At 40.4% G+C, this 24866-nt stretch overlaps 1 protein-coding gene across 7 annotated transcripts in view; it reads left to right on the forward strand.

Annotated features, from left to right (window-relative positions):
* The window catches only part of SH3KBP1 (SH3 domain containing kinase binding protein 1), a 132313-nt gene that overhangs the window by 21313 nt on the left and 86134 nt on the right, over positions 1-24866 (forward strand). For 2 of the 7 annotated variants that reach the window (XM_033147304.1, XM_033147305.1), the window contains exon 2: positions 4273-4430. The exons of 1 other annotated variant lie outside the window; for it this stretch is intronic. In XM_033147304.1, the coding sequence (XP_033003195.1) occupies positions 4273-4430 (158 nt within the window). Of the gene's footprint in view, positions 1-4272; positions 4431-24866 lie in introns of those variants that run through there. 4 more of the 7 variants (XM_033147306.1, XM_033147307.1, XM_033147310.1 and 1 more) reach the window with 3 other exon arrangements.

Raw genomic sequence — 24866 nt, forward strand, 5'->3', positions numbered from 1 at the left:
TACCAGCACGTTGACAGTAGTAGTAGTAGTAGTAGTTCAGTCGTTCAGTTGTGTCCAACTCGTCGTGACCCCATGGACCAGAGCATGCCAGGTATGCCTATCTTTCACTGCCTCCCGCAGTTTGGCCAAACTCAGGCTAGTCGCTTCGAGAACACTGTCCAACCATCTCATCCTCTGTCGTGTTGTCCCCTTCTCCTTGTGCACTCCATCTTTCCTAACATCAGGGTCTTTTCTAGGGAGTCTTCTCTTCTCATGAGGTGGCCAAAGTACTGGAGCCTCAACTTCAGGATCTGTCCTTCCAGTGAGCACTCAGGGCTGATTTCTTTAAGGATGGATAAGTTTGATCTTTTTGCAGTCCATGGGACTCTCAAGAGTCTCCTCCAGCACCATAATTCAAAAGCATCAATTCTTTGGCGACCAGTCTTCTTTATGGTCCAACTCTCACTTCCATACATTACTACTGGGAAAACCATAGCTTTAACTATACAGACCTTTGTCGGCAAGGTGATTCTCTGCTTTTTAAGATGCTGTCTAGGTTTGTCATTGCTTTCCTCCCAAGAAGCAGGCGTCTTTTAATTTCGTGACTGCTGTCACCATCTGCAGTGATCATGGAGCCCAATAAAGTAAAATCTCTCACTGCCTCCATTTCTTCCCCTTCTATTTGCCAGGAGGTGATGGGACCAGTGGCCATGATCTTAGTTTTTTTGATGTTGAGCTTCAGACCATATTTGACAGTAGTCTCATAGCTATTTAGCACCCTGTGAAACGCTTTCAAGAAGCAGTGGTTCCCTTCTCATGTTTGGAGAAAATTGATTGCTGCAGAATATAGGCGTGGCCATCTAATGTTTTATCCTCTTAATAACTGCATTGGTCAACATTACCCCGACTGTCTCAGCTGCTTGTTTCCCTGACAACACCAGCACTCACTTATGGCACAGGCAGAAATGATATGCATTGAAAGCTGATGCTTGTTGGTATTTCTTTACTTGCTCCTTTCAACCTCTTAAGTTGTAAATATGCTGAAGGAATGTGTCCTGGGGATGTTTCTACTCCAAAAGAGTCTGGGATTTCTAAATGCAGCTGTTTGGGATTCTGACAGCCCGGCTGCTTCAGCAGGATAGTACTACTGAGATGGTTATTTACCACGATGTTTGTATCAATGGTGACAACAACTAAGAATTGCACCTGTGGAGAAAACGCCACTCCAAACAGCTCCAAATCTCATTCTGGAACATGGAAGCACTTTCATAACCTCTTCTTCAACAATCAATTGACTACCCATGGTCTGATGTTGAAAAACATAGAATATGCCACTACTGGGATTTCCAAAGGTTTGGTCTTTCCATTTTGTGTTAGAAAACAAATATTAACAGAGGTATATAAAGAAACGGGTGACAGGAAAACCAGTTCCATGCAAGGCAAAATGTGATTGCAGTATGGTCTAAGCCAGGCATGGCCAAACTTGGCCCTCCAGCTGTTTTGGGACTACAACTCCCACCATCCCTAGCTAACAGGACCAGTGGTCAGGGATGATGGGAATTGTAGTCCCAAAACAGCTGGAGGGCCAAATTTGGCCATGCCTGGTCTAAGCTAAAATAAGGGAAATGGTTGAGATCCGTGATTGAGGAACTATACCAATCTTGTTTTATCATGGCCATAGTACCTATCAGCCACTATGAGGGCATAAAATGTTTTTAAATTTATTTTTTTAAATTAGTGAGCATATGATCTGGTATATTTTTCACCTGCCTGCTTTAGTTTGTTGCAGCATTTTTTAATAATAGAGTTGTGTGCTTCTTTTTTATGAACCTTTAAAAAAAACTAATTTCTGTCCATTGATTTCAGTGGGTTTTCTCTGATTATGACTTGATTGGATAGAAGGACAAATGTTACAGAACACGCACATATGTACAGTATAGTCATGCAAATGCATGTATCAAGGTTCTGTGATTGGTTGAGGATATTTGTAGAGATAAATACATTTGCTATAGTTTAGTGTGTGAAGCAACCTTCATGAAATATATCTTAAGCAGTTGCTACATGTCGAAACAAAATAAAAAATAAAAAAAATTCCTTCCAGTAGCACCTTAGAGACCAACTAAGTTTGTTCTTGGTATGAGCTTTCGTGTGCATGCACACTTCTTCAGATACACTGAAACAGAAGTCACCAGACCCTTATATATAGTGAGAGGGTGGGGTGGTGGGAATGGGTCATTGGCTGATAGGTGAGATTGCTTTTTCCTGCAAGGCCAATTGCAGTCATTAACAGTCGTCAACAGGTTTACCTCACCTATAAGCTCATTTTGTTTCGACTATGGCAGACCAACACAGCTACCTGTAAACAGTTGCTACATGGACGACCTCCTTATTCTTTGATGAATGTACCTTTTTTTAGAAGGAAAATGTTTACCTGAGAATAAAACTACACCTGATAATAAATGGTGTAGTAGCAAATTCCATCAGGCTGAATTCTGCAGTTGTGAACACATAAAATCGCCATATGTACTATTATTGTTTTCAAGTTTTCAAGTGCTGGTCCTTAGACAACCGAAATGGCAAAATTCATGCACAAGTCAGGAGGTATATCAGCAGAATTGAGGGGACCCCAAGGTTTGCAGAAGTACAAAAAGTCTTTAAGGGAGAAATCACTAAGGGATGCCTCTCCCTCTAAAAGAATAAAGATAAATTAAGCCCAAATAGGTTGGAGCATCCTCAGTGGGCATGGAATGCTGACTGACTGAGTGGGTGGCGTAGAAAAAACCAAGGAGAGTGGAGGGAATCAAACTGAATGTTCTGGAAGAGGGCATGACTGGAAAACCAGTCCGCAGTGCAACATTTTGTTGCAGGTTCCACTTGTTTCATTTAAACAACTGTTGAGTTAATTGAGTAAAGAGGATCATAGAATTGTAGAGTTGGAAGGTACCCCGAATGTCATCTTAACACCCTGTGATGCTGGAATCTCAGCTAGATCATATATATGGCCATCCAACCTCTGCTTAAAAACCTCCAAGAAAGGAGAGTCCACCACCTCTCACAGGGATCTGTTTCCCTATTGTAAAGCTCTTGTTGTCAGAATGTTATTCCAGATGTTTCATCAGAATCTCCTTTCTTGTAACTTGAATCCATTAGTTCAGGTCCTAGCCTCCGCAGCAAGAAAAAACAAACTTCCTTCATCTTCCATGTGACCACCCTTTAGTTAGTTGGAGGTGGCTATCCTATCTCCTCTCAGCCTCCTCTTTCTCAGGCTAAACATACCCAGTTCCCTCGACCACACCTCATAAAGCTTGGTTTCTAGACCCTTGATCATATTGGTCACCTTCCTCTGCATACCTTCCAGTTTGTCAATATCCTTTTTAAATTGTGGTGCCCAGAACTGGACACAGTACTCCAGATGTGGTCTGACCAAGGCAGAATAGAATGGGACCATTACTTCTCTTTGTTGGGGACTCTATACTTATTTTGATGCAGCCTAGAATAGCATTTGACTTTTTTGCTGCTGCATCACCCTGTTGACCGAAGTTAAGCATGTGGTCTACTAAGACCACTGGATCCTTTTGTATTTGATATAAAAGGATATATGAAATATTTCTGAGATACTCTGGTAACAACTGACTCTTGATTTGGGCCCTGTTTTGTTTAGATCTCTAATGTTCTAAGTATACTTTAGCACTTTTCTATAACTTGATAAGCTTTAGTCAAAACAAAATAAAAATTAAAGAAATCCTTCCAGTAGCACCTTATAGATGAACTAAGTTTGTTCTTGGTATGAGCTTTCGTGTGCATGCACACTTCTTCAGATACACAAAAGAAGTGTGCATGTACACGAAAGCTCATACAAAGAACAAACTTAGTTGGTCTCTAAGGTGCTACTGGAAGGATTTCTTTATTTTTTATTTTGTTTTGACTATGGCAGACCAACATGGCTACCTACCTGTAATTGATAAGCTTTACTTAGATTAAATTGTATGCATGTATAAATTGTATGCATACTATTAATGACAGCTGATTAGACCCAGGTTTTTTTTTTTTAATGAGATCTCTATCTCTCTCTGATATATATTGTTGATCATTACATTTAGTTTTGGTTCCTAAATTTATTTTTCAAGCTGTTCACTCATTAAATGCTGCTGGTGAAATTGCTGCACATTTTAAAATTGTGGTTCATTAAATCTGCAGAGCTACAAAAATATATTTGCTGAGCTTTCTTAAATTGTGTTTTTGGGCGTTTTTGTTTAAATTTTGTAACATATGGCTATTTTTTTCCCTTTCCAGTGGAGGCGATAGTGGAGTTTGACTACAAGGCTCAGCATGATGATGAGCTGACAATCACTGTCGGTGACATAATCACCAATATCAGGAAAGAGGATGGAGGTTGGTGGGAAGGACAGCTTAAAGGCAGAAGAGGTTTGTTCCCTGACAACTTTGTAAGAGTGAGTACAAAGTGAAAACTGTTTCTGTTCTTGTGTTGCTGGCTTGTATTCTCTTGTTTCAATGCAGGTTTGCTATCTTGGTGATGTGTATGCGCGTATCTCCAAAATACTTTTGAAGTTTATACAAGACCAGTTGTCATAAAAGACAATTCAAAGGGTCACAGTAGATGTTAAAGGCAGCTGGGAGTGGCATTCCTACCATCCATTTCCACTGGCTCTTCCCACATCCTCACCCCAGAATTGCACACCACCAGCTATTTTTGAAAAAACAATAAGCCCCTTGAGTGAGTTTGTGTGGGATTTTGAGCAGAAAAAAATATCTGTAGGAAAGGGGCTAAGCACCCAGTAGCAGCCTCCCCAGGCTATTTCTATTCCATCCCCCTTTAAGGGTAAGGAGGGTTATATGCATCTGTACATAACAACTAATCTAGCCCTTACCCATGGTGAAATATGTTCAGTCCAGCCAAAATGAAAAGTAAGGGCAGCTGGGGAAACTATTGAGTAATTGAAAGGGGAAAGGCCTGTTTGAGATGGGGTTATATTGTTCCTAAAATATCTTGTTTACAGCTTGGAGGTACTTGTCATACCCAGCTTTATTCCTGAATTTTCAGGTGACAGCTATGATCCAGCTTCAGTGGTGTGCCAGGTGCACCCGTGCCTGAGAGATAGAAACCTGACTTCTCTCTTTCATGTCAACCTTTATGTCGGAGTGTTGCAATGCACTTTTTCTGGGTTTGTCTGTGAAGATGGTTTGGAAACTGCAATTGGTAAAAGATACCACTGTGCGACTTAGCTTGGAATTTAAGTCTGAATGGTCATGCTATACTGGTATTGAAAAATTACATTGGTAATCACTGTGTTTTCTAGACCCAGTTCATTCCTAGGCTCCGGATATCTCTGTAAAGTGTAAAATCATTCAGAGAGGTCTGGTTTTGAGTTCCTCCTTATTCCGAGGCCAAATTTGTTTCTTCAAGAAGCCGGGCCCTAGAAGCTACACTAGGGCTTTCAAGTGCCTTTTCACCAGCTGCCTGTTTAGCTCCCTCTTGTTTTGCTTATTTGTGAAACATCACCTTACCCCGCTTTTCAGCTTGTTTTCAGGGAATTAATTTACATAGAATGTGCTTTAATTTTAATCCTCTTTTAATTACCGTGTTGTGCACTGCTCTCTAAGTATTCGTTGAAAAATGATACAGAGATTATGTAAACTGAATAAATACAGAACGATGCAGCATCATGACTGTTTTCACTGGTTTTAACATTGTGTTTCTTAAATTGCAATATGACTTGCAAACAAATAGTGTTAGATCAGTGTTGAAAGGAGAAATGGCATCTAAATGGGCTTGGAAGGTTTGCAGTAAATCTGAGAAGACCAAGCAGATTAGCCCAGTTCATTAATAAGTGCAAGTACTTTTGTTGCCTTAGAAATGGCATAGGCATCTAGCCTGTCTGAAGCCATTTGTACTTGCTGTGTCCTTTCTCCTCATTTTCTCCACTGATAATTACAATAAGAAACAGGATAGGAGGCAGAGAGGCTGGCTGTTTTAACTCGAATCTTTAAATGTGGGTTACTATTTGTTAGCAATGCAGTTTGAAATTCTAGGAAAGGAGTAACTTGGTATTTGGAGACATGTGCATAACCTGATGACTGACAGCTGAAAGTGTAGACAGAGTCCATTGAATTGCTTTTTATTGAGGTCATGTGAAAGTTCTTTGGTGGCTCATGCAGAAATACAAGCCACTGCTTGATAGGTGCACTCATCAAGTAATGAACACACATGTGTACCTGATTTAAGAATAGCTGCATCGGAAATGGAGTGAGCTGTGTAGATAAACAATTTTGGGAACACTTAAGTAGAGCTGCTGTTTATAAATTCAGTAAATATTTTTTTTCTTAAAAAGTAACATGCAGCAGTTAGTTTGTGAGTTCTTTGCAATCACATTTGCAATATGTGAACCTGAACAGCTTTGGAGTAACTGGTAGTAGCATATTAAATGTTTCCTGTGTATGCTAGCACCGAAGTCATGCTGCCTTTTATTCTCCTTGCTGCCTTTGGAGCTATAAAGCTCCAAAATGCTTTATATGGAGGATTGAAAGTATATCTGAAATTCTGGAATGTGTTCTGTGAGAATCCCACTAGAACAGGCATCCCACAATTGTTCCAGGTTCTTTTGACTATAACTTTCGTGAGCACAGTGCTGGCTGGACCTGATAAGTATTGTAGTGCAAAACAGCACAAAAGGCATCAGGTTGGTGAAGGCTGCCCTAAAGACTGGGGAGGGACATGGCTTTCTGTAGGGCTGCAGCAAATGCTAAATACTTCAAGAGCAAATACTTTATAGAAGCAAGAGATCAGCATAGTCTCCGTGATGATTTTGCAAGGCACTTTGAGGACAACATTGCCTGCCTCCATGTGGACTTGAGTGCTTCCACTCAGTGTTCAAGTATATGATGCACTATGCTGTCCTTTGTGGGACCGATTTCCTTTGTTGATGCCTGGGGATATGAAGAAGATGCTTGCTGCTGTGCAGCCTACTGTATGTTTTCTTGGCCTATGACCATCCTGGCTGCTTCATGGTGTGGTGATCACTTCGTTGTGTGATGTGTGTTCCCCGCTGCCTTGATTCTCCTGGATGCCTGTGGCTTTTTGATACCTTTGGTCATGGTATCCCCCTGGACAGCCTGCACAAGATGTGGGTTGGGGCACTTTTCTTTTCTTTTCTTTTTTAGTTTCACTGTTGGTTGCAGAGAGTAGACTAGGTGACTGTGTCTCTGTCTACTCATAGCTCATCTGTAGGTTGCCACAGGACAAAATTTTCACCCTGGTGTTATTTAATACCTATGTGAAGCCAGAGGTCATTGTGGGGGGTCATTAGAAGATTTGGAGCAAGGTGTTACTGGTATGCTGATGATGCTACGCTCTTTTTTCTGGAACTTCTGAATTAGGAGAGGCGCTGTGGGTTAAACCACAGAGCCTAGGGCTTGCTGATCAGAAGGTTGGCGGTTCGAATCCCCGCGACAGAGTGAGCTCCCGTTGCTCGGTCCCAGCTCCTGCCCACCTAGCAGTTCGAAAGCATGCCAGAGTGCAAGTAGATAAATAGGTACCGCTCCAGCGGGAAGGTAAACAGCGTTTCCGTGTGCTGCTCTGGTTCACCAGAAGCAGCTTAGTCATGCTGGCCACATGACCCGGAAGTTGTATGCCGGCTCCCTCGGCCAGTAACGCGAGATGAGCGCCACAACCCCAGAGTCCGACACGACTGGACCTAATGGTCAGGGGTCCCTTTACCTTTACCTTTAAGCATATCCTAAACTGTTGCCTGAATGAAGTCATGGATTGGACAAAGGCTTATAAACTGTGAATAAATTCTGAAACGACATAAAACTTATGAATGGGTGATTCCCAGGTCTGGATGGGGTTGCACTCCCTCTGTAGCAGCAGGTGGATATTTTGGGGGTGGTGCTAACTCCCTTACTATCTCTAGAGGCACAGACGACCACACTGGATTGGAATGCCCATTACCAACTTTCGTTGGTGGTCCAATAAGGGATTGCCTTCATACATTGGTAAACCTCATTATTAGGCTATTGTACTGAGCTGTATGAGGGACTACCCTTTTGTCTGGTTCAGAAGTTGCAGCAAGTGCAAAATGAAGCTGCTTAGGATGGTTAGTGGGACACTCAGCACTGGAATTACTCTTCTTTTGTTATGTACACTGGTATCAGTTTTATTTATGTGAAATTGTTGCATTTTTGTTTTCTGTTGTGTGGGGAAACTTTATTGAAAGTTGCATTGTTGTTTTTATTTAAACTGGCTTAGAGATTTATTTATTTATTTATTTTAAGGTGGCAGTAATCTTTTAGTAAATAAAAATATAAGAATTCCACATAACTAGAAACCTTTTCATTTACCAAACTGAAGATTGAGCTTTGTTGTGTGCTGGCAGATTTAAAAATGAAGAGCAATGGAAACAGCACAGATACATGCATGCACATAATACTAGATTCTAATCTAGCTCTGAGTGACTGAAAACAGATGTAGGCTATTTAATTTTCCAACTTTCTCGTTTAGATTTTACTTGTTTGTTGTTAAGATGGTGTAGTGGTGCTGGGGGATTAACATGTATGTGGGGGACACACTACTAAGTTAGCCATAATTCAGCTGCATAGCAGTGATTGTACAGGAAGATACTGAATTATGCTAATGAAAATGGTTTCTTTTGGATGCTCTGCTCTGTAGAACTAACACTAAGGAAATAGTAGCTTCTGCATTTTATTCTTAAGTCTTTAATTTGAATATTGACAAGCCAAAAAGTGAAAATGTGGTAAGGAAGAAGGCTCATAATTGAGTGGTAAGGCCTACATTTCTAAAATATCCCTGAGAGAATTTCCAGTAGACAAAAGAGGAAGAGGTAAGCTTTTGAAATGTGCATGGGGAGAGAATTATGTTTATCAGACAGTTGCCCTTTAATGAGCTTGTGCTGAACAAGCAAATAAAAGTTTTGTAAGATTTGAGGATAAGACTTTCCAATAAGTACTAATACGTGTTGGGGTAGTTTGTTTTTGTTGTTAATATATATACTGGTGTGTGTGTGTGTGTATAAAGAAGTTGCACTCCTCATGCAAGTGTTTTTCATCTCTAACAATTGTATTTGACTATGCAGCTGCAGATATGGGAAGATTTTGCTGATAGTATATGCAGAGAAATATAAAGCAGGAAACTGAGGTGACAAATCAGTACTTGTTGATTTTAATTTGCGTTTGCAAATACGATCGTGGATAGCTGGTAAAATGTATGCTCCATCAGTGACCTTATTTCTGAATGTTCTCTCACCTTCAAACAGCCTGCAGAGTAGGGCGACAGCCTCACCAGATGCACCTTCTGAGCTACCGAATGAATCTGCTGCAGGATCTCAGCTGTTTCCGCTGGTTAATGCACAATACTGGCAACATTTTTGCAGATGTGGATGCAGGTGGTTAGTGTGCTGTGAATCATGGCATTAGTACCTATAATCGGTTCACTTTATTGGCAGTAGTGGCATATGTCTAAATAAACCATTCAATTTCCATTTAAACCCACTGCATAAGTTAGCAAAACGGAAAGGTATTTAGTTATGTTTCCTTGCCAGCAGACTAAATGAGTGGAGCTGAGCAGCTGCATCTCTTTTGGTCAAAAAAGCAAGAGAGACCTCTTTCCCCGTAAAGCTTTTCTGTTGTGTACAGTGATACACACGTCAAAATTACCAGAGGGATTCATGAAATGCACATAGAATTAAAGACTCTAATTGTAGGTGGTCCTTTCAAATTGCATAGTTATTACCACACACAAATATAGAGCTTGTTAACAGTGGGTTGGCTGACACTTGCCATTTCATCCTGCTTGATACCAGTGTAGCAAACCTGTTATTGTAAAACATAGTATTCCCTCTTTTTCTCAACAAATGCACACCTTGAGAGTTGGTGCCTTATCCTTTTGCAAGTTAATATCAGCGTTTACGTGGTACAGAAAGAAGCATTTAAATTTTGCTGAATTTCAGCTTAAGCCCTAATGGAATAAAAATTTCAGCTTTGTCATTGTCTAAAGATTGATTGAATGAATGGCAATGCAACAATGTGTTGATAATAACTTTGGACTGACAATAAATACTTGTGTTTCCCTTAGCTTAAATGCACTTAAATATTATTTAGTGTGTTTCAGTAATGCCATTAGATAAAAGTTTTAGAATCTGGTTGGAAGCTCAGTTTGGTTTTTTATGTTTTGATTCTGTTTTTTGGATGCACAATTTATATATGCAGCTCTCTTGGGATGTGGGGGATGTGGGAAAAGGAAGGGCAGATACTTGCCTTTTGATCCATTCTATTCTTGGCTTTCTCCATTGAGGCAAAATATGCATTTCCTTGGGGCGTGTTGGTTTTATCTTTCCGTTTGGTTGGAATGCTGCAGGAATGCATTTTGCAATGCATTTAAAAAACAAAAAAAAGAATTTGTTGCTTTCTTTATTTTAGACCTGCCCTATCCTGAAGGGTCAACATTTATCTACAAAGTGACTACAACCACACGTCTTCTCCACAAAGCAGGGTTCAGCTTCCCCAGGGCAAAACACATTTATTTCTTTATTTAGGACATTGTCTAGATTTTATTCAGTGAGTTCCTCTTTAGGCTGCTGCTTCTACAAGTACGGTAAAGAGGTGCCACAATATCTGCCTGTGGTTCTGCTCAGATACTGTATGTAGCAAGTTCTTTGCTACAGAGAGAATTCTGACCTGTTATGAAATAGTTGTATAGACTAGATGCACATGTGGCATGTCCCAGAAAACTGTATGAAAATTTATCTGCAAAGTTGAGCCAAGTATGTTGTCACACAGGAAATGTAGTTTCAGGGCTGAGTCAGATTGTTCAGCAGTAGTGCTGAAAAACATTGTGGTCGTAATTTAGCTTAGCTATATGTAGTTTGTACTTTGGGAAGCAATATGTCTGCTCTGTTTACAGAAATAAATGTAGTCTTGGTAGCTAAAACAGTTTTTGTGCTTGTATAAGATATCCCTGATAAAAGAACAGGCTGAGGATGTAGAACGTTGGTGGTGACACTTAAGATCTCTTGTGATGCAGAGGCCATGTTTAGGCAGTTGTCTATCACAAACCATAGTTTGTGAGGTTGCAGATGAGGGCCCTGACTGTGTGCTTTTACTCCTCCCTTCTCTATTTCATGTGCCAACTTTGGACTCCAATGCCATGTAAACCAAAGAGGGCTTGGATTACCCATGAGTCATATTTTCAGCTTGTCTGAGAAGCAGAAGAGACGTCAGTTGCAAATGTGAATGCTTAAGAGCAGGGGTCAGCAAACGTTTTCAGCAGGGGGCTGGTCCACTGTCCCTCAGACCTTGTGGGGGGCTGGACTATATTTTGAAAAAAAATAATGAACGAATTCCTATGCCCCACAAATAATCCAGAGATGCATTTTAAATAAAAGCACACATTCTACTCATGTAAAAACACGCTGATTTCTGGACCGTCCACGGGCCGGATTTAGAAGGCGATTGGGCCGGATCTGGCCCCCAGGCCTTAGTTTGCCTACCCATGCTTAAGAGGATCATATCTGAAGAACAGGGGGTATCTTCAGCCCAGTAAATGAGAAATGTTTATGCCACTCTGGAAAAAGTTGTAGTTGTCTCAGTTTCAAAAAAGAATATGCAACAATAACAGTGGTGCTAGCCCATACAACGTGTGGAAATATACTTTAATCATCTGATTAATTTACAAACTGGGCAGTGCTTGGGAATATCATTACATTTGCTGATTGTAGCTTTAATCCCAGAATATTATTCTGCCCATCAATAGTTCAAATAACTTGGATGAAAAGGGGCAGTAATCATAATGTTTTCCCTTAAAAGTTATTTCATTCATTACTGTTTTAATTGATGGTGGTGGTGGTTATTTTGTATAAGATTAATTCCAAAATTGTTTCCCCCCCCCCCATGCTTATTTATTCACTAGACATCAGGGATGGGGTGGAAAACTCAATACACTTCAGACTGGAAAATCAGTTTTGCTTTCACACCCCTACATGCAAATCAAGGTCACATTTTTATTTGAGCTCTGGAATATTTGAATACTACCAAGTATCTAGTGCATCATTACATAAAAATGTCCACACTAGTCATGTGACAAATTGTGCCAGATTTGAGCACACATTGAAGATAAATTAAATGCAGGTGTTCTAAATTTGTATAAAGGTAAGCTAAATAAATAAATAACGATTTTATCTAAATGGCAGCAATCTCTAATAGTAGTGTTTGAATTTATCTATTTATTTGTTTTGTTTTTAAGTAATACACTTCACTGTATCCACTGAGGACATCACTGCACAGGAGTTGCTTTTTATTAATGAAAGAAAGGCCCAGATGAATGAAAATGCTGCAACCTTTAGTGTTTGAAGCATCGTAACTGTGATTATGGGCTTACAGCCATCTTGTCATCACACTCTGCTCTTTAAATCAGCAGCTGCATTGTAGCACTGCACTAATTGCTCATAAGAGAATGAAGAGCCTCTTTTATAGAGATCGTGATTGGTCATTGACAGCCCAGCTGGTACCCTCCTTCTCGTTTATAAAAGACAGCTATGTGCTCCGTAGCTCTTTCAGTCTTCTGCGTTGACTAGTGCCTGGCGTTTCTTGTATAATCTTATTGTTCCAAAAGTTTCTGGAATACTCCTTTCTGTATGATTTTACCCCCCCCCCCTTTCTGAGAATATTCTTTTGGCGGCAGATCAACAATCCAGCTATCAGAATGTCATGAGTTAAACACCAACAGGTACCAGGCTCTTTTTTTGCTGTCGCCTAACAGGAAAAACAAAACCCGCCAGCTTCTTAATAGTTGCTTGTTTAATGGTTGTCTTGTAATGCTGGCTCTGTTTTCTCTTTCATTTTGTCTGAAGCTTTCATTTTAATTTCTTCAATGATGTCTCAAGTGCTTTATTGGAAAAGGCACACCTTGTGGTAGTGGAGCCCTGAATGAGCATCCCTCAGTATAAACTATGTGCATACAGTTTATATTTTACAGTCTCTAATGCTAATGATTATTAACTTTTATAAGACCCTTTCTACTGTAACAAAAGCCTCAAATAGTTTCCATAGGAACAAGGTCATAATTGAAAGAAAAACATTTGAATGAAAGAACCGGAATGATAGACATAAAAATTATAATCCTTGCAGAGCTTTAGATGCCTCTTTAGAATGATTAGAATAATTTGGCTGCCAAGCTGATCAAATTCAAAAGACTAAGCTTCTCCTTTTGTCATTTATGTAAAGCTGTGCAAATAGAACTACTTCTTCTTCTTTTACTGAATGAGGCCTTTCTAAGTTGGGGTGTGTGCTCTGTTTCTTTTTCCCATTGGAGTAAGTTACAGGTAGGTAGCCGTGTTGGTCTGCCCTAGTCAAAACAAAATTAAAAATTTAAAAAAAAATTCCTTCCAGTAGCACCTTAGTTGGTCTCTAAGGTGCTACTGGAAGGAATTTTTTTTATTTTTTATTTTGTTTTGCCATTGGAATAAGTCATCCTTTTTTTCTCTGGGACCAAAACCTTACTAATGTGTATCGGTTTGAAAGGAATGTTATAATGTGGCCCCATTAAAGCAATTCATTTGTGCTATGTTATCCAACCAGCAGCTCTCTCGTTTAATCTTGGGTATGTTTAAATATTTACAACCCCAAATCTCTTTCAGATAATTCTCTTTAACAATAATGTCAGAAGTATATACTCCCCAAGCCAAGAGTGCTTTCTATGTATAATTTGTTGGACAAACATGTGAACACTTAAACTTAGGAATGTGTCAGGCAGACTAATTCAATTCAGATTCCATTAACCCATGGTACATATATAGCAAACCTTCCACCCTCATACACCTGTGATAACTGATTGCTAAGATATATTTTTTTATAAACAGAAAAAAATAATTTTATGAATTAGATATTGGCATGAACTAGGAAGAAACTACATTTTAAACTTTATTCTGAATATATATATATATATATATATATATATATATATATATATATATATATATAGCTCCTTTGCCATCTAATGTTCACTTTTGTTTGGAACAATCGCTTTATAGCCGGAAGTGCCATGTTTTCCTGAATACATGATTATCACGCAAGCTCTGTTGCTGCTTGTTGCAGAAACAGCTTGTTGGCTTCCACACTGTCACTGTAAAGATGTGGAAGGAAATGCATATCTTTCTGCCAACATATAGTAGCAGATGTTGAAGAAACGGTACTGTTCTAGTGAGGAAATGAATAAAGTTGAAAGGAAGGGAGGGTGAATGTGCTGTTGTGTGTGTCAAAATGATGCTGTTATTAAAATATTCTTATTGGTTGGTTATTTTGTGGTAGTGGTGGTGGGGAGGTGGGAATGTTATTCAGCCCTGTCTGCAAATTGTTGACATTAGCTATCCATGGACTAGGTGAGAGGTCAAATGCAGCCCTCCAGTCTTCTTGTACCTGGCCCTTGGGACTCTCCCCAGGTCAGATCCCTCACCAGCCTTACTTCATATGCTCCTTGATTGTTTTTGCCTGGCTGGAATGTGTTCGTGAACTTTGGTAATGCATTTTGGTTGCCTGGGTGGAAGATAGAGACGTGTGCATGTAGAGAAACCAACCTGCCATACATAAATGTGCATTGGTTGCTTTGCCCAATTTTGCCACTCCAGCATGTAGCTCCCAGAAGGTTGCCCAGGTGGGAAAGGTAGCCCATGGTCTGAAAAAGATTTCCCACCCTGGGACTAGCTGGAATAAGTCTAGCAGGTGTGGCAGGAGCTCTACGCAGTGTGATTTATGACTAGCTGTATTGCAGGGTCTGCTGCTGTGATCCCATGCCCACATTTCTTCATCTGCAGATGAACACTGTTCTCAATTACTATGCTGGGATTTCAGCATCTTCACTGGCACAGCTCTCACCCAGGGGCATGTTTTCATTGAGAATCAGGTTGTGGTGGATGAAAAGGGGTGCAGATCTTAAACCATTGTCATCTCTACAGCAGCTTGCTCTTCATAGCAGCCCAGCATTGCAGACAGAGCCATCCTAAGCACCATCCCTTTGCTCCTGCTTCCCAGCTACCGTAGTTCTAATGGCTGCCGCTGCATTTTTCCTGTGACATCACGCTCAGAACCTTGGCAATTTCCCCATTGCCTTCCAAACTACCCAGCCAGTTGCTGGCTGGCACACAGTCTTAGTTAAGCTGATCGCTTCTCTCCCTGTTTCTTGTTAGGTTAATCACTTCGTGATGGCTTCTCTGTCAAGTGGCTTTCTGGTCCCAGAGAAAGGGTCTCACCTATATTTTAGCACTTTGCTAATTCCAAGGTCTGGCTCCAAGCATTTATTAAATTGGAGAACTTTTGGGAATCCCCCCCCCCCAGGTTATAACAATAGCACCAACAATAGGTTAGTTTAAATTTTAAAAAATGGCTTAAATTCATCATTGTAGTTGGATTTATTGCACTCTGGTATATAAACACACACACACACAAAATGAGAGTATAGCAAGTCATGAATGGTGGCAATGCTGTCACAGGTGCTTGTCTCCTGCAACTTGATATGGGATTCTCAGACACAGCACAGTTCTTTTTGAATCACAAAGAAAACACTCAAGAGTTCTTAAATACCTTTCTTCTATGTATCTTGAGTCCAATAAACATGTTTCATTAATATACTTTTGAAAAGCAGCTAGGCTTGCTGGCTTCTGACTATCATTAAGTATTTGCTACAATTGCGAGTAAGCTTTTATCTGAAACGGAGCCAGAAACATAACCGATTGACCTAAAAACCCCAGCTTTTGTTTGAAACGCCTTCATTCAAATCAGTACAATGCTTAGCCCAAGAACCAGAAGGAAACTAACACTTCCTCCTTGAAGTGATTCTCATCCCCTGAGAACCAAACTTGGGAGTTCAGTGGGGGCAGATAAGGGAGGATTTTATGGTTACTCCTTATTAAAATGCTTAGTACAGAGCCTAATAAAGATTTTCAATTCATATACATTCTGAATAATGTTCTTCCAGCCCACTTTTGTATCACCTTCGTCTCCCACATAGATGCTTCCCCAATAATTATGTTGTCCAAATGTGCGAACTATGGTTTACACTTGCCTGCAAACCAGAAGCAAATCCTGATGTGCCAGGCAGCAAGTACAAATCATAGTGTGCCTGTTTGTATGAAGCAGCAATTTGTAGTTTTCTTTAAAAACAACAACACAGAACTGGAAATAAAATAGCCACGCATGATTGGAAGGTCAACAAGGGAGCACATGATCCAAAAGCTGATCAGTGCTTGTACTCTTAACATTCTGGACTGTTTGGTCTGGACTTATGGGGACAAAGGCCCCTCTGCCTCTCCACCTTAGTCAAGGAGGCCTGGTCATAATTCCAAGCCATGGTTTACTTCTTAGATAGCTACACACAGTCCCATAATCTATACCTGAGTAAACACGGACCCTGTGGAAAAGTTAAAATGCATCTTACACCACTTTCAATTAAGCAATTACAGCTTTGAGACACTGCCAGAGCTCTCTCACTGTCTTCCCAAAGCTGGATAACTGAAGCAACTTGCTTACTGGGCTCTGGGAAGGTTGTGGGAAGGCCGTACAAAGCTGCTGCAACCTTTCCAGAACTCAGTAAGCAGCCCTCCACCTTGGGCAGTTCTGGCAGTTCCTGGCTTTAGGCAGTTTTGCATTTATGTGTGGCCCCCTGGAACCAAATCACTGAGTAGAATGCAAGTTACCTGTATATGCAAATTGGCAATGAATAACACTTAATGCACTGATTAACATGAAGTTTTTGACACGCAGTAGCACTTTTTGGCCTTTTTTCTGCTTTGTGGAGCAGTTGTGGACCTGCAGACTCATTTGGAATTTGTTGTTGTTTAGTCGTTTAGTCGTGTCTGACTCTTCGTGACCCCATGGACCAGAGCTCGCCAGGCACTCCTGTCTTCCACTGCCTCGGAGAGCAAAGATTTATGCAGAGGGAGAGTGGGTAGATTCTGGTATTTTTCCATTGTGCAGTGACTTCTGCTTGTTACGCCACTGTGTTCCCAGCAAGCAGGACTTTTGCTCCTTTATTGAAAGCATAGTGACTTGTGAGTTTAAACACATGTTGCACCATATCATTAAGGAAATGTTCCACAAGCGTTTTCCCATACGGTAACTACAAAGTATATGGTAAGATGGGAAAATATAGTTATTATGAATTGCCTATGGATGAAAATGATTACAAACAAACAAAGGTAAGGATGGTATGGTGATAGATAACATCACTGTTTTACTGTTTTGCAGAAAATGTAAGTGTATAAATGTAAAAGATTGCCAGCACATTTGCATTAGTGTTTGATTCTAAATACACAATCTAGTATTCCTCTGACCTTATCTATATATACAAATGTTTTGGGTAGACCGCAGAGCAAGTATGGGTTGACGCCCCGTCCCTGCAACAAGCAAAAATACTCATCTTATTATACGCTGACGACATGGCAATCCTCTCGCTAACAAAGTTGGGACTCAACAACATGATGAGAGGGCTCATGCAATTTTGCGAAGAAAACTTCCTAAAAATTAACTTTTCTAAAACCAAAATTATCCCCTTCAGCACCATCGTGGAATCTCGCAGGCCACACCATTGACCAATGCTCTGTCTTCAAATACTTGGGCATTACCTACCACCACAGATCATCCTGGACCGCTCGCCGAATCGTGGGTGCCCTGGTGAAATTCTTCGCAAAAGGTGGGCAGCTGGTGGTACCAATCAGAAAGATCTACCTAAGCAAAATACCCCCTATGTTGCTCTATGGGGTGGAAATTTGGGGATGGAATCTGAATATCCTACAAAGATTGGAGTCCTTGCAAAACCTATTGGCAAGAAAAATCTTGGGCCTCCCTAATGGGACAATGGCGGCTCAACTGAGAATGGAACTGGGCCTATCATCCATTGTAGCAAGAGCCCATATCAGGAAACTCCAAATTCTCTACTAGCCAAACAAGCCTTCTTAGCCTTCACCGGCAGCAGCACCTGGTCAAGAGGCATGGAGTCCATTTGTCACCGCTACTCCCTTCCAGACTTCTCCGCCCTATCCTCATGGGACAAGGACAAAATTCGCTAGAAATGGGTTAGTTTAACCTCCGGTTTGCTAGTAAAACTGAATTACTGTGTTGCAGAAAGTGTGTCACCAACATGAAAAGTTTGGGAAGCTCTGGAATAGACTGTAGTCCAGCAGGTGCTAGGTAGTACAGTGCAAAGCCTACAAACCTTTTGTCCGTCTCAAGACTAAACAGTCAGATGCAGCTGCTGAAAGTTGCCCTATATTTTATTATGGACCTTTTTTGGAGGGGTGGATATTACATAAGATTGTAATAGGGAATGGGGAGGCCAAAAAGCTCTGCTGCATATGCAGAAAATTGCTGTTTGGCATTTAGGATCCTGCTTGATGTGATATCAGATAATTCTAAAATACTGTATGCAGTTTTGACTGTGAACTTTCTTTGTTTGCATCTTAATTTAGTGACCTTTCTTTGCAGAATGTTTTCATTTAATTAGTAGAGTAATTGCTGTAAGATTTACATACAACATAGGGTAGAAACATAATGCAGGCTGAGATTTGTGGAAAGAAGTAGGAAGGAATTTCTGAATTGGGATTAGCTGAAAGTCTAAGACCGTGAAAGTTGATAATGTTGCCTTTGATCAATGATTTATTGAAATCCAATTAAGTGGTCTGCATATCATTGCAAATACTGATAAGTTGTTGGGGCTCTTTTCTGTGCGGAAAACTACCGGTACTTTAAAGTTGCCTTTATGTTAGCATTGTGTCTGTGCTCTGTAGTGACAGTATAATCCTCTATTTAATATGTATTTTCATAACAAAGGTAGCAATCTAGGGTACAGCTGTGTATGCTGGCTCAGTCTGGAGAGCAGGAGACAATTAATCTCAGGGTCGTGCGTTCGAGCCCCACGTTGGGCAAAAAGATTCCTGCATTACAGGCAGTTGGACTATATGACTGTTGTGGACCCTCCCAATTCTATGTTTATGCATTGCTTCTGAGGAGTCTGAAGTGCACAACTATGCAGTAGTTTGTCTCCTGACCCATGTTTAGACTAGCTAGTAAACACTAAACCAGATATCCTTTAATTAAATCCTTCCTTCCTTTCACATCTCCAACAGAATCCACAATTAATTTCATATGGTTAATATAACAATAGGCTTTTACCCAAGTGATATGGTACATGTAATGTTCTCAGCTGATCCAGTCATTCTACACAAATAAAGCAAAGTTGGGCCACATGTCTTTAGCAGGAAAACACTAGATTTCAGAATGTTGTTGCTTGTTTCTCTCTCCCTCCCTACAAGTTTCTAAAGGGCGGAAATGAGTTCAGAAAAGACTGCATCTTGTGCTGCTTGTTAAATTGTTTTGGAGAAGCATAGCGAATGAAGCATGTTAATTGGCAAGGGCATCTGAATTGGGAAGGTGGGCAGTTACATCTTTGGGTTGAGTTTAATGAGTACTTATCAAACCAACTGAAAAAGGTTTAGATTTTGACTTTAAAATATTTGACTCTTTATTTATTTAAATTTACATCCTGACACTTGAAATCTCAGATTCCCAGAATGTAGTGGCTAGTTTTTGATACATTAATCATTTTGTAAGAGGAAGAATGTGTCAGAACACCTGAACAAACAAAACATTGGTACGAATTCTTAAGCTTATTCTTAAGCTGTTGTTTATGGGGTGAAAGCCAGTGGAGTGATAGTATCCTGCAGAAGTTGGAGCCAGCATTATATCAAGGGTTTTCTCTGCCCACACCCCCAGTTATGTCTGTATTTACCATTGTCTGCTTTGTGTGTCTGACTGCTGTCATGCCACAAAGGATACGTATATATACTCATGTGGCTCATGCCACAAAGGATTCATGTGTTGACCTATTTTTTTTCCATAAAACTACTGTTGAGGAGGGAAGTAGTAGAATCCCCTTGTTTGAGAATTCTGTTTTGTTCCTTTTCATTTTTCCTTGTTTTAAAGTTTTTCCCATTGTTTTTCCACATTGGGTCCTTAACCTCACCCTGCCTGTTTATAGCTCTGGTTGAAGCTTTGCTGATGGGAGCTGTCATTGTTTTCTACCTTCAGTTTCTTGCTCTTGATAGGGAGGGAGCTGAGTTCATGGCCTTACACCTACCGCTTGTTAACTGAGGACTTATATTTTGAATATATGGGCAAAGATGTATGGCATCGTGTGCTCCAGGAGACAGCAGGGAGTGGGAAGTCAGCAAGTGAAGAAATGGGGACTTTCTGAGAGGGAAAAGAGGCAGGCATGGAAGCGAGGATGAAACCAAGGCTGTGCTTTGATCATTAGCTCCTCTGTGGCTTATGAGATACAGATGTAGAACTTGCTTGGGATATATGCATGGCTTAGTATAACTGCATTGTTTTAAAGCGGCATGTGCCAACTACATTTGACCCGTTCAGGCATTCTAAATCCCTCCTGAGCTGGAGAAGAAGGCTGAGCACACTAGCTCCAAGCCCCTCGCCATCCTTGTTGCCTTCCACAAGGTGGAGGGATAACTTATGAAATAGAGAGCCAGTTCAGCTCTTGTGGACGCCACATGCAATATTGAACCCTGATCTTCCATAGTCAGAGCAGGTGCCTCGCTGCAGCTATTTTCTCTCCAAGGACAGAAGGGTAGTGGTGATAGAGCTTGTACACTTGGTCTTTTTCTCCCTCATTGCTTGAGGGGTTTCAGGGAGCCTGAATACAGCTTTCCCCAAGATGTTATTTCAAAAGCCTATTACTTAAATTTTTGAAAAGGAATTAGATTCAAGTGTTTCAAGCTACAGTCTTTCGTTTGGAAAGATGCTTTCCTCTAATCTGTCTTGACGCTTGCAGTTACATGGTCTGGAGGGAAAACTGTTGTGTTAAAAGCTACCCTGGATAGAAGAAGAGGCTTGGTAGCTTGTTTAAAACATTTATACCTTGCCTTTCCATAAAATGTCCAAGAAAGCTGACAACATTTTATCTGCTGAGCAGAATCATTGTTTTTATACCATTAAGCATTCTACAATTATGCCTATGTCTTGTGAATAAATTATAAACTTTTTCCATTCCTTGTTAAAGTTCTTGTCTTCTTGATTTCTGAGCTTCCTAGTTAATTTTGCCATAGTCCATCAACTTGGTTTGCCATTCTTCTCTAGTTGGGGTATGGGGGGCCTTTGTTCTTGAAGTAACAGGAAATCATTACCCATGACAGCCAGGTTTCCAAATGTAATTCACATGATTTATTTATTTATTACATTTATCTGTCCTGCCCTTCCTCCAAGGAGCTGAAGGTGGTGGACACAGTTCCCCCACCTTTTACCTTCACAACAGCCTTGCGAGGCAAGTTAGATTGAGAATTGGTGGCTGGTTCAAGAGCTTTAGCGCCTGTGTGTGGATTTAAACCTGGGTCTACACCCCACCGACTCCCATGTAATAAAATCATAATGTAATATGATTTCCTTTAGGTGGGCTCTAAGACGTGTAAGATTTCAATTTGCTTTAGTTCAAAAGTGTACCTTCATTTAAAATTATTACTGTTTTGTATGTTCAGCCATTTTTAGAGCTGTGTTAGAATTGTTCTTCTGAAATGAATTGTTCTGCCGTTGCTATAATTTTGTTATTGGTAGATTTTATAATGGTTTTATAGTGATTACATGCCCCCTTGGAAATGCTTTACGTTTTGAAAGGCAGCATAGAATTCTTCAAAATAAATTTATCAAATATATTTCGGCTGTGATACAACTATTCAAAAGCCATTTTAGAGTGGCATTAGAGTATGAGGCAGCATTTCCATGCCCTATAGCTCTGCTTTGATGTTATTTCTTTTTATGCAGAAAATCTTATCTAATGGTGGAGCTAAAGCAGAAAAGAAACAAGTCGTTCCATGCTGGATTGTTTCATTTAAAAAAACAAACAAACCAGAATTGAACATTACTGTATTTATTCCATTTTCTGAATGTGTCTCTGTGTGTATATATATATGTTGGTGTGTGTGTGTGTGTGTGAGAGAGAGAGAGAGAGAGAGAGTAGAGAAGGCAGAGCTTCAAAGGAATAAGTTCAAAATGCATAAAATCTATTCATATCTTGTGGCTGCAATCTGAAGGGCTGTCAGTAAATGAAAAATATACCACATGTACAGATGCATGCACAGATGTACAAGTTCTTCACAAGCTACCTATGAATAAGATGTGTTTAATTAGACTTGAATCTAAAGACTTCGCTCATATTGCTCTTCCACTAAATGTATAAAGACTAAGTGAATGAATCAAGAATATTGCCTCTTAAAAGGACTGCTAGCCCAGAGAGCATGATTGGCATGCAAGTGTTGCTGTGGTCTTGAAGGCACATGCAATAGCTCCCTTGCTGAAGTTACGCAGGTCTTTGGCTAGTTAGGAGCACACCCAGCAATCCTATGTATACCACTTTACATCCAATGGAAGAAAGGTAGTATATAAGTATATAAGTACATAAAATATGTAGATCAAATGTTCTGGACTATAAAAGAGGCCAGCAACAGCACAATTGTTGGCAAAGGCTAGATAGAATCATAGCAAAGCCGAATTAAGTGAAGAACAACTGCTGTTCTGGCAAATTTCTGGCTTGGGATATGGATTCTGAGCAGTCGAGAAAACTTGTTCAGTATGTCTGTTTGAGAAAATTTCAGTACAAGCAGAGTACAATAAACGTTTCTGACATTAGTCTGTCAAGCTGTAGTGCTTACTTCTATTGTCTAATTTTCAAGTCAAACAGCACATATGGCTCACGTAGGGCATGATTTGAATAATAATGTTGCAATCAGTGCTGATCAGATAAAAAACAGGATTCAGGAGCATTTGCAGGAATGGTTGTTTCTTTAGTAGAGAAGACCATGTAAACATATACACTGTAGGTCTAAAAATAGATTTTTGTACGTGCTTCCTTTGAAAAAAACAAATCTGAAAAGAGGCTTTAAACCCCCAGGAGCTGACTCTGATCTTACTGCATTTTGCATATAATAGGATTTCACAGTTTTTTATGTACTTATGTAGGTACAGTGGATTCCACCCCCACCCCCCTTTGCAGCTTTAACCAAATAATGAATGTTTTGTATGGTTAGCTCAATATAGCTAAAACAGTAAACTGTTGGAACTATCGGGGGCGGCGGCGGCGTTGAAACAACCTTTTAAAGCTTTATGCTCTGAAAGTAGAATAATCTGTCTAAATGCTGTTTTAGGAGTTGGGGATTGTGTTGTCACTGAGGGAATTTTTAATAAGTGTGTTTGGATTGGGGGGGAAGGAGAAGAAAATGCAGTATAAAAGAAGGAAACCTGAAATGCTGCAGCGTGAGTTTTTGCTTTTGATTATAATTGTGCATTGGAACTCATGAATTTGAATGCCTTGATGATTGAAAAACCTTGTGGTTAGAGATTACATGAAATTGCAGTGCCGTGGTGGCCTGGGCCTGCCCTCTCTTACCAAGTTGCATATTTCATTGTAGGTATGCTACCTAATGTATTACAGATTGCCCATATGCTTGCAAATGATCTCTAGTATCAATCATTGTTTCCTTCTCATCTTGCTTTTAATCTGCTTCAGACATGGTACTGGTACATCATAACATTGGCTAGAATTCAAAGATCCGCTCAATTACACCTATAGAGAGAGAGGATGCTTTTGAGGACCTTTGAACAAGAGCTTCACATGCTGCGTGGCATGGCATGATACTTTTAAAACTATAGGAATTTAACAAAAACTTTGAGCAAGATAGCATGTCATCTGCTACTCAAAGTCTCCCCCCCCCCTCTCTCTCTCTCACACACACACACACGCACACACAGAGTTTATTTTAAAAAAGTAGCTATTTGAATTTTGGCCACAATCTTTAATTTGCTATGTAGCCCACTGGTAGCATAGGCTCCTACTCTGTGTCCTCCCCAGTATATGGGGACGGGACTGAGCTCCCCAATCTTGAGGGGCCCCACCAGGCCTCCCCACCCTGGCAGAAGGCCCCACCAGGCCTCCCCAATGCCACACACACACAGTGCACCCCCCCATGCCAGGTGGAACTTGGCACTTCTGACTGGTAGTGCTAATTTTAGATAAGTATTTATCTGTGTTTAATGTAATTTCCAGCATTCCCCCCCCCACAGAAATTGCTTTATTGTAAATAGTATAGCCTGCTTTCCCATAAGATGTTACTAAAAGCAACAGTAGGATAAAGTAATAGTAAACCGCAAAGTAAAATGTGTGGTATGTCAATTCTGTGAATCAGCTAAGATGGAAAGTACTGTATTAGAAGGTTTCCCCTATGTACCAGTAACTAGTTGATAGATATGCTCTCTCAGCAGAAATGTAAACCAAAAACCCAGTAGCAGTAGAAAGGAGAACTAACATACCGTGTTTCTCCTAAAATAAGACACTGTCTTATATTTTTTTTGCTCAACAAAACACAGTATGGCTTATTTTCAGGGGGTGTCTTATTTTAACTGCGTCGCATCGGTACGCTGCATAGCCACGCCTCTCCAGGCTGTTTTAATGGGAGGTACCACGTCACTATGGCTTATTTTCGGGGTATGGCTTATTTTTGGGGAACGGCTTATATTTCGCAAATGCATAGAAATCCTGCTATGGCTTATTTTTTGGCTATGTCTTATTTTAGGAGAAACAGGGTAGCAACAACTGTGGCAATACAGTTGCCATCCACCAATCACAGGCCTTGCCCCGTGCTTTGTTGGCACGAACCCGAGATTCGTTTGCCCCATCTCTTTCCCCAGCGAAACCCGCTGTTTACCGCTGAATCAGAACAAACATCAATCTGCACAAATCCCTGTGGATGTTTTTTATGATTCAGCAGTAAACAGTAGGATGAATGGAAGTGTGGATGAGCCCATAGTCT

This window comes from Lacerta agilis, chromosome 4 (assembly GCF_009819535.1).
Source record: "Lacerta agilis isolate rLacAgi1 chromosome 4, rLacAgi1.pri, whole genome shotgun sequence".
Taxonomy (NCBI): Eukaryota; Metazoa; Chordata; class Lepidosauria; order Squamata; family Lacertidae; genus Lacerta; species Lacerta agilis.